The 14,110-nt window shown below is 44.6% G+C and overlaps 1 protein-coding gene across 1 annotated transcript in view; it reads left to right on the forward strand.

The window, feature by feature from the left end:
- Window positions 1–2,741: 2,741 nt before the first annotated feature.
- LOC141145678 (uncharacterized) overlaps window positions 2,742–14,110 on the forward strand; it is a 703,163-nt gene continuing 691,794 nt past the window's right edge. The window contains exons 1-2 of the mRNA XM_073632527.1: window positions 2,742–2,942; window positions 7,242–7,340. Of these exons, the coding sequence (XP_073488628.1) occupies window positions 2,832–2,942; window positions 7,242–7,340 (210 nt within the window). The 5' untranslated portion in view covers window positions 2,742–2,831. The remainder of the gene's footprint in view (window positions 2,943–7,241; window positions 7,341–14,110) is intronic.

The raw sequence follows: 14,110 nt of genomic DNA on the forward strand, positions 1-14,110 counted from the left end.
AGCTCCCTGGAACTCTGCAGTTGTTGCCGGTGCTGGGTAGAGGTTGGTAGCATGCTGTCCTGTTGCCGGCACTTCTGCTGGGGACTCCACATCATCTGCTCCGGCAGGAGCAGATGGGGCGGGAGGCCGGCTTCATCCACTCCCAGACTGTGGATCTGCTGCTGGGGAGGAAGGATGACCTCCGTCTTTCCCAAACTGTGTAGCTGATATTAGGGAGGTGAGCCGGCTGCTTCCTCTTCTATTCCCTCATCTGGTGGCTGGGATAACAGTTCTCTGTCACTGTCTCCCAGGTGCATGGATCCTGGCTGTGGAGTGAAGACAATTTCCTCCACTCTGTCTGACTGTTGGGAAGGGAGGATGACAACCTCCTCTCCCTTCTCCCCCTGGATCCCGATCTGCTGCTGGGAAGTGACCATCTCCTTCTCACCCTGGACCTCCGGAACTGCCGCGGGTGTGGGGCAGAGATCTTAGACCCTCTGTCCGGTTGCCAGCGCTTCAGCTGGAGAAGTTTCTTGTAACTCCACAGATGCTGCTGGCAGGAAATCCCATGTCTCTGTCAGTGTTGTGGCAGAAAGGTTGACTGCCTCTTCTCTCAGGAAGGCTGAATCTGTTGTTGGTGCTGGGCAGAGCTCAGTGATGTTTGGCCCTGATGCCATCTCTTCTGCTGAAGGCTCACCAGGTTGTTCTTCCTCAGTGGAAAAAATCTATTAAATACCAAGTCTCTGGAACTGGTGTCTGGGGATAGAGGTTCACCATCTCCTATCCGTAGAACGAAGAAGATGTTACCGGTGCTGGGCAGAGGTTAGCAGAGCTCTGCCTTGTTGTTAGCTTTGGGGACAGTCATCTCCGGAATTTCCGCAGCCGATTCTGGGGCATGCTGCTTAACGTGTTCTAGCAGTTTACTGTATGCCCTTTCAAGACGCTGTTCTTTCCTTAGCAAATATTCCAGATCAGATTTAAGCTCTGAGACCCCTACAAGACTGAGCATTGCCTCTCTGTATTCTTGCAGGTCCTCAAGGGTAGGTTCCCCTTCATCGCCAAACAAAACGATCTGTAAGGCTCTCCCACAGAAGTCCAGGGCCGCCAAAGTCATATCCCCCTGGAGAGCATTGTGTTGTCTCCCCTAAATATTCCTGCTCTGTGTGCCATTGCAGAGCCCGATAACAATTGTCCAGCTCTATCTCCTGCTGGATCAGCCCGTCCAACTCAGCCACTCGTTGCTCCTGGGGCCGCTCTCCCAGGCATGCCATCCGCAATGCCCGTTGGTCACTGGCCCGTTGCTCTAGGGTTGGAAAGCACTTGCCCTGTTGTATACCAGCGACCTGGAGGGCTCCAATCCAGAGTCCTACCCGAATCTGCTGTCTGAGCTCCAGGTATTCATCCACAGACACAGTGCTGGAAAATGCTAAAAGGACAATCTGCAGCAGCCCCCGGAACTGCCAGGTCCATATCTCCTCTGGGATGGCTGAAGTCTGCTATCCTGATCTTGGATCCTGGGGGAGGTTTGGATGTCCCAGACTTCAGGAAGCATCCCACTGCTTGTCACCAAATGTGACGAAATCTGAACACCCTGACTGGGTATCTCTGCCAAGAAGCTTCTTCCCAATGCTCTGGAACACGAGTTACCCTAAGAACTAGACAACACCGGTTTTGGAGTAAACCAGAATAAGAACTGTTTAATTTGAAATCTCACACAAATATATACACCAGAATGACACCCCCCCTCCTGATCATATTACCCTAACAATACAACTGTAACCAGAAACATAATTAACTGGTCATTCAGACCAGCCTAAGTGCCTAGACTATTCGGCTTCAAGCTCACAACTTACAATACATATTATTACAAGTATAAACACATCCCCCAATAGTTTGCTAGGAAACAAAGGTATGTTAATGAGCACAATTACCAGTGAGTGAAAGACCCTTCAGACTAGTAGACAACAGGAGACCCAGGGCTTTCCAGATCTCATTAATCAGCACTCCTTTCACATACATTTGTCTACCGAGTCCCATTATGGCCTTTTTAATTATGTCCTTTTGCATTACATAACAGAACATCTTCCTAAATGCTTGTAGGTAGCTCCCTCAAATGCCAGGGCCCATACTTGGAAGGCAGGAGGTTAGCATTCAGTCCCCTCCAAAAGCCTCTGTCCTGGGTAAGTCTATCACATAATTGAGAATCTGTGGCAAGACTTGAAAATTGCTGGTCACAGACGCTCGCCATCCAATCTGACAGAGCTTGAGATATTTTGCAAAGAAGAATGGGCAAAAATGTCCCTCTCTAGATGTGCAAAGCTGGTAGAGACATCCCGAAAAAGACTTGTAGCTGTAATTGCAGAGAAAGGGGGTTCTACAAAGTATTGCCCCCCACACTTTTCACATATTTATTTGTATCATTTATCATTTTCCATCCACTTCAAAATTATGTGCCACTTTGTGTTGGTCTATCACATAAAATCCTAATAATATACATTCATGTTTTTGGTTGTAACATGACAAACTGTGGGAAATTACAAAGGGTATGAATACTTTTTCAAGGCACTGTAACTAGGAGGATGCTACATAGAGAGATACCTGGAAAAATACATTTATAGAAAATAATTAAATATCATCAGTAAAAAAACAGAAGAAGAAGATGTGGAAGTAGAATAGGGAAGGGTGTGTTGCCTCATCTGAAGGTTTGGATCCGTAGTCGGCCAGTCCCAAGAAGGAGGGGGGGGGGTGGTATATAAGAACTGCTATCAGAAGTGTGAGGTATACAGAAGGTGGGGGTCAAAGATTGTACTACGTCTTCCTGTCTTGTTGCTGTATCGGGGTGAGGGTCCATTATGAGGACTCTGCTTATCTTGGGGGGTCTCATTGTCTGTGTGCTGCTGGTGACCCCATCTAATGGTGATCGGAATGCAAAGCCTGGAAAGAAGCAGCAGAATGGAGGAGAGGTGAGTTCCCGGGGGGTAGGGGTTGTATGGTGTGAGGGCTTGAGGGCTCCACACATCCAAGAACATTCCGGCCACATCATAAGACCTTCTGTAGACAAAACTGTACAACCAGAAATGTCCATATATATCAATTCCTAGTTATCACCGAGCAATGTTCTGCAGATCTCTAAGGAGGACAATACATATCTGTCATGTACACTGCTCAAAATAATTAAAGGAGCACTTTGAAAACACATCAGATCCCAATAGGGAAAATTCTCATGATGGATATCTATACTGGTATGGACTGGGTAATGTGTTAGGATCTATACTGGTATGGACTGGGTAATGTATTAGGATCTATACTGGTATGGACTGGGTAATGTGTTAGGATCTATACTGGTATGGACTGGGTAATGTGTTAGGATCTATACTGGTATGGATGGGTAATGTGTTAGGATCTATACTGGTATGGATTGGGTAATGTGTTAGCATCTATACTGGTATGGACTGGGTAATGCCTTGGGATCTATACTGATATGGACTGGATAATGTATTAGGATCTATACTGGTATGGACTGGGTAATGCGTTGGGATCTATACTGGTATGGACTTGATAATGTATTAGGATCTATACTGGTATGGACTGGGTAATGCGTTGGGATCTATACTGGTATGGACTGGGTAATGCATTGGGATCTATACTGGTATGGACTGGGTAATGTGTTAGGATCTATACTGGTATGGATTGGGTAATGTGTTAGCATCTATACTGGTATGGACTGGGTAATGCGTTGGGATCTATACTGGTATGGACTGGATAATGTATTAGGATCTATACTGGTATGGACTGGGTAATGTGTTAGGATCTATACTGGTATGGACTGGGTAATGTGTTAGGATCTATACTGGTATGGATGGGTAATGTGTTAGGATCTATACTGGTATGGATTGGGTAATGTGTTAGCATCTCTACTGGTATGGACTGGGTAATGCGGTGGGATCTATACTGATATGGACTGGATAATGTATTAGGATCTATACTGGTATGGACTGGGTAATGCGTTGGGATCTATACTGGTATGGACTTGATAATGTATTAGGATCTATACTGGTATGGACTGGGTAATGCATTGGGATCTATACTGGTATGGACTGGGTAATGTGTTAGGATCTATACTGGTATGGACTGGGTAATGTGTTAGCATCTATACTGGTATGGACTGGGTAATGCGTTGGGATCTATACTGGTATGGACTGGATAATGTATTAGGATCTATACTGGTATGGACTGGGTAATGCATTGGGATCTGTACTGGTATGGACTGGGTAATGTGTTAGGATCTATACTGGTATGGATTGGGTAATGTGTTAGCATCTATACTGGTATGGACTGGATAATGTATTAGGATCTATACTGGTATGGACTGGGTAATGTGTTAGGAATGGAAACATGTCACATCGCTTTATGGAAATGAAAACTATCACCCTACAGAGGGCTGAATTCAAAGACAACCCGAAAGTCAAAGTGAAAAAATGATGCAGCAGGCGATTCCGGTATGCTAAAATTTCATTGCAGCAACTCAACATTGTCCCCAGTAGTTTGTGTGGCCCCCACATACTTGTATGCATGCCTGACAACGTCGGGGCATGCTTCTAATGAGATGGTGTCCTGGGTTATTTACTCCCAGATCTGGACCAGGGCACCACTGAGCTCCTGAACAGACTGAGGTACAACCTGGTGACATCGGATAGACCGACACATAATGTCCCAGAGGTGTTCTATTGGATTTAGGTCAGGCGAGCGTGGGGGCCATTCAATTATATCAATTCCTTCATCCTCCAGGAACTGGCTGCTAACTCTCGCCACACGAGGCCGGGCATTGTTGTGCACCAGAAAGAACCCAGGACCTACTGCACAATTGTAGGGTCTGAAAAGAGGTCCAAGGATTTCATCCCGATACCTAATGACAGCCAGGGTGCCATTGTCCAGCCTGTAGAGGTCTGTGTGTCCCTTCATGGATATGCATCCAGACTATCACTGACCCACCACCAAACCGGTCATGCTGAACGATGTTACAGGCAGCATAACGTTCTCCACGGCTTGTCCAGACCCTTTCCTGTCTGTCACATGTGCTCAGGGTGAACCTGCTCCGATCTGTGAAAAGCACAGGGGGCCAGTGGCAGACTTGCCAATTCTGGTGTTCAATTACGAATGCCAACCGAGCTCCCAGGGCCCACTAGAGGACGTCGGGCCCTCAGGCCACCCTCATGAAGTCTGTTTCTGGTTGTTTGGTCAGGGACATTCACACCAGTGGCCTGCTGGAGGTCATTTTGTAGGGCTCTGGCAGTGCTCATCCTGTCCCTCCTTGCACAAAGGAGCAGATACCGGTCCTGTGGATGGGTTCAACGACCTTCTACGGCCATGTCCAGCTCTCCTAGAGTAACTGCCTGTCTCTTGGAATCTCCTCCATGCTTTGGAGACTGTTCTGGGAGACACAGCAAACCTTCTGACAATGCCAGGTATTGATGTGCCATCCTGGAGGAGCTGGACTGCCTGTGCAACCTCACGCTCCCAGTAGTGACACCAACCTCTATATGGTCCAGGTATGGCCTCACGCTCCCAGTAGTGACACCAACCTCTATAGGGTCCAGGTATGGCCTCACGCTCCCAGTAGTGACACCAACCTCTATATGGTCCAGGTATGGCCTCACGCTCCCAGTAGTGACACCAACCTCTATATGGTCCAGGTATGGCCTCACGCTCCCAGTAGTGATACCAATGTCTATAGGGTCAAGGTATGGCCTCACACACCCAGTAGTGACACCAACCTCTATATGGTCCAGGTATGGCCTCACGCTCCCAGTAGTGACACCAACCTCTATAAGGTCCAGGTATGGCCTCACGCTCCCAGTAGTGATACCAATGTCTATAGGGTCAAGGTATGGCCTCACGCTCCCAGTAGTGACACCAACCTCTATAGGGTCCAGGTATGGCCTCACGCTCCCAGTAGTGACACCAACCTCTATAGGGTCCAGGTATGGCCTCACGCTCCCAGTAGTGACACCAATCTCTATAGGGTCCAGGTTTGGCCTCACGCTCCCAATAGTGACACTGACCCTAGGCACATGCAAAACTAGTGAAAAACAGTCAGAAAAGCAGGGAAAGAAATGTCAGTGGCTTCCACCTGTAAAACCATTCCTGTTTTGGAGGTTGTCTCATTGTTGCCCACCTGTTGTTAATCAGTTTCAGCTGCTTTGGTGTTAATGAAATTAACAACCCCCTCTGCTACTTACCTGACCAGATTAATATCCCAGAAGTTTCACTGACTTGATGCTATACTCTGATTAAAAAGTGTTCCTTTCATTTTTTTGAGAAGTGTATATATAATAATTACCATGTTGCATGTTTGTGTTATTGTCTCAAGCATTCGCACCGCCATCGCACATAATTGCTGCAATCTGTCTAATATGTGTATTTTTCTATGATCGTCAGCTCCCTCTAGTGGCCAAAATGGGGTATTTTCCTGATTGAGGCATTTTAAGAAAAAACACTGCATTCTGGTCACTAGAGGGAGCTGACTTATGATGTTGTTTTCCATCAGATCCTCCTGTGTGCCGTCATTGACTGACTCTGGTGGGTGTAAGCCGTCTTCTCCAGGTGTTTAAAGCTGATCGTTTGACCCATTTACTGTTAAATTACATCCACATTAATTGAGTGCGTCCCGTGTGTCTAGACTGCGGCATTATGACGACGTCATATCCAGCTGGCAATGTCGGTAAACTGTCTCCCAATGTCCGGAGGTCAGGTCAGATCGTCTTGTATATATGATTGCAGCAGATTCCAATTGTTACAATTTTATTGTATCCTTTGTGATGTCTTTGATGGATCGGATACTTTTTACACTTCTTTAGATTGATAATAATGGGAGCGCCGGGCTGATTGGTTGCTCCAGATTTTGGCTTCTCTGGTCTTAGTAAATTCCCCTCAATGTGTCCATTGCGCCCCCTGGAGGCGGGTAGAGGAGCCAAACTGGAGGCGGGTACATGGGCCATACTGGAGGCGGGGTCTTGGCATACCGGCCATTACTCCCTATGACTCTGAGCCCTCCCGTCCTGTCATCAGACCTGCCCATGTGTGTGCGGTGATCTCCGTGCCACGCAGGTGACAGGGACATCATTGGATATAAGATAATGATATATCTATGGAGGGGGGGAGGGGATGGAGGGTTCGTTATGGTGATTCCTATTGTAGAAGAAAAGCCGGTCCTGCCCGGTCCTTGTTATCACCAAATGATAAATCTGTGTTTTATTCTGTAGAAGTTGATGGATTCCAGAAATCTGAAAGTCCCAGCAGGACCCAGAGAGGGGAACGTGAAACTCCGGTGCTGCGAATGGCCAATAATTGAGGATTGCATGGTACGTTAATGGAGGTGACACTTTGGGGTCTATTTATAAAAGAATCTCCAGAACTATTCGTCCAGCACTACTCCATGTACATTCGTTCTGTACGAGGGATCCAGCGGGTGGGAGGATGGGGAAAAATCGAATGTTCTTCAGGTGTTGTCTCTTTGGGACGCATAGTTTTCTGAATATAAATGATATAATTCAGCGGGCGCCGCCTCTCACCTGTAGATGTAATGAGCACGAATAGATTATCAATAGTCAGCGCTGATAACAGTGTGATAATATGACCGTAGATGGATCGAAATTCAAGAGAGACTGGATACATTTTGATCCATCTATGGCCGGCTTTACTGGATTACAAGTAGAGTAACAGTCACAGAATAATAATCCCATAGACTGGTGATGATGATGATGATCCCATAGACTGGTGATGATGATGATCCCATAGACTGGTGATGATGATGATGATCCCATAGACTGGTGATGATGATGATGATGATCCCATAGACTGGTGATGATGATGAAGATCCCATAGACTGGTGATGATGATGATCACATAGACTGGTGATGATGATGATGATCCCATAGACTGGTGATGATGGTGATGATGATCCCATAGACTGGTGATGATGATGATGATCCCATAGACTGGTGATGATGATGATAATCCCATAGACTGGTGATGATCCCATAGACTGGTGATGATGATGATGATCCCATAGACTGGTGATGATGATGATGATCCCATAGACTGGTTATGATGATGATGATCCCATAGACTGGTGATGATGATGATGATCCCATAGACTGGTGATGATGATGAAGATCCCATAGACTGGTGATGATGATGATCACATAGACTGGTGATGATGATGATCACATAGACTGGTGATGATGATGATGATCCGATAGACTGGTGATGATGATGATGATCCCATAGACTGGTGATGATGATGATGATCCCATAGACTGGTGATGATGATGATGATCCCATAGACTGGTGATGATGATGATGATCCCATAGACTGGTTATGATGATGATGATCCCATAGACTGGTGATGATGATGATGATCCCATAGACTGGTGATGATGATGAAGATCCCATAGACTGGTGATTATGATGAAGATCCCATAGACTGGTGATGATGATGATCACATAGACTGGTGATGATGATGATGATCCGATAGACTGGTGATGATGATGATGATCCCATAGACTGGTGATGATGATGATGATCCCATAGACTGGTGATGATGATGATGATCCCATAGACTGGTGATGATGATGATGATCCCATAGACTGGTGATGATAATGATGAAGATCCCATAGACTGGTGATGATGATGATAATGATGAAGATCCCATAGACTGGTAATGATGATGATAATGATGATGATCCCATAGACTGGTGATGATGATGATAATCCCATAGACTGGTGATGATGGTGATCCCATAGACTGGTGATGATGATGATGATCCCATAGACTGGTGATGATGGTGATCCCATAGACTGGTGATGATGATGATGATCCCATAGACTGGTGATGATGATGAAGATCCCACAGACTGGTGATGATGATGAAGATCCCATAGACTGGTGATGATGATGGTGATCCCATAGACTGGTGATGATGATGAAGATCTCATAGACTGGTGATGATGATGATCCCCTACCTTACATCAGGGTCACCAGAGAGAGGGCAGGCAGTGAGAGATGATGTCATCTCTCTGCTCTCTCGCCCGCCCAGCTCTCCCGTGCTGCCTGCCCACCGCACTTGTGTCCCGGCTGCAGAGAGGCCATGGCCATCTCTCAGAGACTCGGGGCTATAGCCCCAAAAGCCACCCCCTAGCAACGCCACTGGGCAGTACAGCGGTGCTCAAATTAATGGCCGTGTGAGCCGCGCAGCCATTACTTTGACAGGCTGTCAATGAAACCAGCCCAGTGAGCCATCGGCCCACCTGGAAAGTCCCGGATGTCCCGATGGCGAGTACATGCTTGACCATAGGTGGATTGAAACTTGTCCGATGATGATGATCCCATAGACTGGTGATGATGATGATGATCCTATAGGATTATCAGCATCATCTTTATTATCATCATCAGTCTATGGGATTATTGTCATCATCATCATCAATCCATCAACATTTGGTTAATTCTCACAGAGCGAATGTACATGAAGTTTCTCAGGACGAATATCTGTACACATTTTCTATAAATAGACCCGTCATGTCTGTGGGGTCGTCTGCCGCCATCTTCTGACAGATCCGTCACTTTACTAATACCGATCATCTCTTCCCTCTCCACAGAACTGTCCAGGAATGGGTTCAATGTCCCGGCCTTCAATGAACGACGTTAAAAAGGTATTCAGGATTGTATGTGTTATTCCCGGGGTGGGGGGGACATCAGGAAATTCTGCCCCCTCCCCCTCAGAGTGATATTTCATTGTCTAGTAGACTGACCCCTTTATACATCCCTACCTACTACTTCCTGTACAACACTGAGGGGAGTGTGACCCCTGGCAAGAGATTTCCCTTCACTTCCTGTCCCAGATCCGCAACAGGAAGTCACAGGATGTCCAAATCGTGTATTTACCAAAAATTACCAGCCGGAAAATATTCAGTTTTATAAATGAATGAATAAACCGCACCAGGAAATAACTTCACAACAGAGCCCCCCTTATCAGGGTCCCAATGTTCTCTTTATATCAGAGTTCCTCTTACACCAGTACCCCCCCCAAAGCCCCCCTTACATCAGGGTCCCTATCATGTAGTAATTACACTATGAGGAGTGTAGTAATTACACTATGAGGAGGTGTAGTAATTACACTATGAGGAGGTGTAGTAATTACACTATGAGGAGGTGTAGTAATTACACTATGAGGAGGTGTAGTAATTACACTATTAGGGGGTGGAGTAATTACACTATGAGGAGGTATAGTAATTACACTATGAGGAGGTGTAATAATTACACTATGAGTGGTGTAGTAATTACACTATGAGGAGGTGTAGTAATTACACTATGAGGAGGTGTAGTAATTACACTATGAGAGGATGGAGTAATTACACTATGAGGAGGTGTAGTAATTATTCTATGAGAAGGTGTAGTAATTACACTATGAGGAGGTGCAGTAATTACACTATGAGGGGTGTAGTAATTACACTATGAGGGGTGTAGTAATTACACTATGAGGAGGTGTAGTAATTACACTATTAGGGGGTGGAGTAATTACACCATGAGGAGGTGTAGTAATTACACTATGAGGAGGTGCAGTGATTACACTATGAGGAGGTGTAGTAATTACACTATGAGGGGTGTAGTAATTACACTATGAGGAGGTGTAGTAATCATACTATGAGGAGGTGTATTAATTACACTATGATGGGTGTAGTAATTACACTATGAGGAGGTGTAGTAATTACACTATGAGGAGGTGTAGTAATTACACTATGAGGAGGTGTAGTAATTACACTATGAGGAGGTGTAGTAATTATACTACGAGGGGGTGTAGTAATTACACTATGAGGGGTGTAGTAATTGCACTGTGAGGAGGTGTAGTAATTAAACTATGAGGAGGTGTAGTAATTACACTATGAGGAGGTGCAGTAATTACACTATGAGGAGGTGCAGTAATTACACTATGAGGAGGTGTAGTAATTACACTATGAGGGGTGTAGTAATTACACTATGAGGAGGTGTAGTAATTACACTATGAGGAGGTGTAGTAATTACACTATGAAGAGGTGTAGTAATTACACTATGAGGAGGTGTAGTAATTACACTATGAGGAGGTGTAGTAATCATACTATGAGGAGGTGTAGTAATTACACTATGAGGAGGTGTAGTAATTACACTATGAGGAGGTGTAGTAATTACACTATGAGGAGGTGTAGTAATTAGTAATTACACTATGAGGAGGTGTAGTAATTAGTAATTACACTATGAGGAGGTGTAGTAATTAGTAATTACACTATAAGGAGGTGTAGTAATTACACTATGAGGAGGTGTAGTAATTACACTATGAGGAGGTGTAGTAATTACACTATGAGGAGGTGTAGTAATTACACTATGAGGGGTGTAGTAATTACACAATGAGGAGGTGTAGTAATTACACTATGAGGAGGTGTAGTAATTACACAATGAGGAGGTGTAGTAATTACACTATGAGGGGTGTAGTAATTACACTATGAGGAGGTGTAGTAATTACACTATGAGGAGGTGTAGTAATTACACTATGAGGAGGTGTAGTAATTACACTATGAGGAGGTGTAGTAATTACACTATGAGGAGGTGTAGTAATTACACTATGAGGAGGTATAGTAATTACACTATGAGGAGGTGTAGTAATTACACTATGAGGAGGTATAGTAATTACACTATGAGGAGGTGTAGTAATTACACTATGAGGAGGTGTAGTAATTACACTATGAGGAGGTGTAGTAATTACACTATGAGGAGGTGTAGTAATTACACTATGAGGAGGTGTAGTAATTACTCTATGAGGAGGTGTAGTAATTACACTATGAGGAGGTATAGTAATTACACTATGAGGAGGTGTAGTAATTACACTATGAGGAGGTGTAGTAATTACACTATGAGGAGGTGTAGTAATTAGTAATTACACTATGAGGAGGTGTAGTAATTAGTAATTACACTATGAGGAGGTGTAGTAATTACACTATGAGGAGGTGTAGTAATTACACTATGAGGGGTGTAGTAATTACACTATGAGGAGGTGTAGTAATTACACTATGAGGAGGTGTAGTAATTACACTATGAGGGGTGTAGTAATTACACTATGAGGAGGTGTAGTAATTACACTATGAGGAGGTGTAGTAATTACACTATGAGGAGGTGTAGTAATTACACTATGAGGAGGTGTAGTAATTACACTATGAGGAGGTGTAGTAATTACACTATGAGGAGGTGTAGTAATCATACTATGAGGAGGTGTAGTAATTACACTATGAGGAGGTGTAGTAATTACACTATGAGGAGGTGTAGTAATTACACTATGAGGAGGTGTAGTAATTACACTATGAGGAGGTGTAGTGATTACAGTATGAGGAGGTGTAGTAATTACACTATGAGGAGGTGTAGTAATTACACTATGAGGAGGTGTAGTAATTACACTATTAGGGGGTGGAGTAATTACACTATGAGGAGGTGTAGTAATTACACTATGAGGAGGTGTAGTAATTACACTATGAGGAGGTGTAGTAATTATACTATGAGGAGGTGTAGTAATTACACTATGAGGAGGTGTAGTAATTACACTATGAGGAGGTGTAGTAATCATACTATGAGGAGGTGTAGTAATTACACTATGAGGAGGTGTAGTAATTACACTATGAGGAGGTGTAGTACATACACTATGAGGAGGTGTAGTAATTACACTATGAGGAGGTGTAGTAATCATACTATGAGGAGGTGTAGTAATTACACTATGAGGGGTGTAGTAATTATACTATGAGGAGGTGTAGTAATTACACTATGAGGAGGTGTAGTAATTACACTATGAGGGGTGTAGTAATTATACTATGAGGAGGTGTAGTAATTACACTATGAGGAGGTGTAGTAATTACACTATGAGGAGGTGTAGTAATTACACTATGAGGAGGTGTAGTAATTACACTATGAGGGGTGTAGTAATTATACTATGAGGAGGTGTAGTAATTACACTATGAGGAGGTGTAGTAATTACACTATGAGGGGTGTAGTAATTATACTATGAGGAGGTGTAGTAATTACACTATGAGGGAGGTGTAGTAATTACACTATGAGGGAGGTGTAGTAATTACACTATGAGGAGGTGTAGTAATTACACTATGAGGAGGTGTAGTAATTACACTATGAGGAGGAAGCGCGGCCTCTTTGTAATGCTACAATCCAGGCACGGGGTGTGAGTACAGGCCATTCCCATATAGCATTAGGCAGCCCATTCATTGGTCGGTCAAAGCGTGAAGACGTAGGCGTGGTGCGGTGTGGCGCGGTGCAATGCCGGAGAAATCCGTGTGTTGCGATGAGGAATGACGGAGGCACAGCGTACTATAGGTGTACATTAATGTCAATGCACCACAATGGACACTGGATGGCACCACCCAGCAGAGCTTTTCTGATGTCTCCACCAGGGAGGATCTCACAGGGAAATTCCATGAATAAAATCCATATAGAAATCACATTGTTGGTGAAATGAATGATCCGGTGACGGGGTCTCTTTAGGGAACAGCACGATTTCCATGGACAGCCTCAGCGACACTTCACCTCTCACTTCCTGTTGTGTCTCCAGGACAGGAAGTGAAGTGAAATCTCCCCAATCACCTGATAGCGGTTCTCCGCTCCCTACTCCATCCCAAACTAAAAGACACACCCTTTGGCCACACATCCCCCCCCCCCCCGAGGGGGCTATTTATAAAACGAGAAGGTCAGAAACAATCTTAGAAGTTGAATGAAATGTCCCCGTAATTTTTGTAAGAGATGAATGCCGGTATCATCAGCTCCACCTAGTGGCCAAAATGTGGCTTTGCTTTCTCATTGAGGCATTTCAGAAAGCTAAGCTGCATTGTGGCCACTAGATGGAGCTGATGGACACATGCATTCCTAGTTATAGAGTTAGTCTGGTTGAATTCCTTCCTGATTCCTCAACAATTGGATTTTCCCTGGATCAACTTTACAATAAATGTTAATATCCAGTTATATTCTGTACATTGAGGACAGGATCCAGGCCTTTCTGTCCAGGCCGATCTCTTGAGCTGGCCGGAAACACATATGGAGGTCAGTG

The sequence above is a fragment of the Aquarana catesbeiana genome, linkage group LG05 (assembly GCF_042186555.1).
Source record: "Aquarana catesbeiana isolate 2022-GZ linkage group LG05, ASM4218655v1, whole genome shotgun sequence".
Classification (NCBI taxonomy): domain Eukaryota; kingdom Metazoa; phylum Chordata; class Amphibia; order Anura; family Ranidae; genus Aquarana; species Aquarana catesbeiana.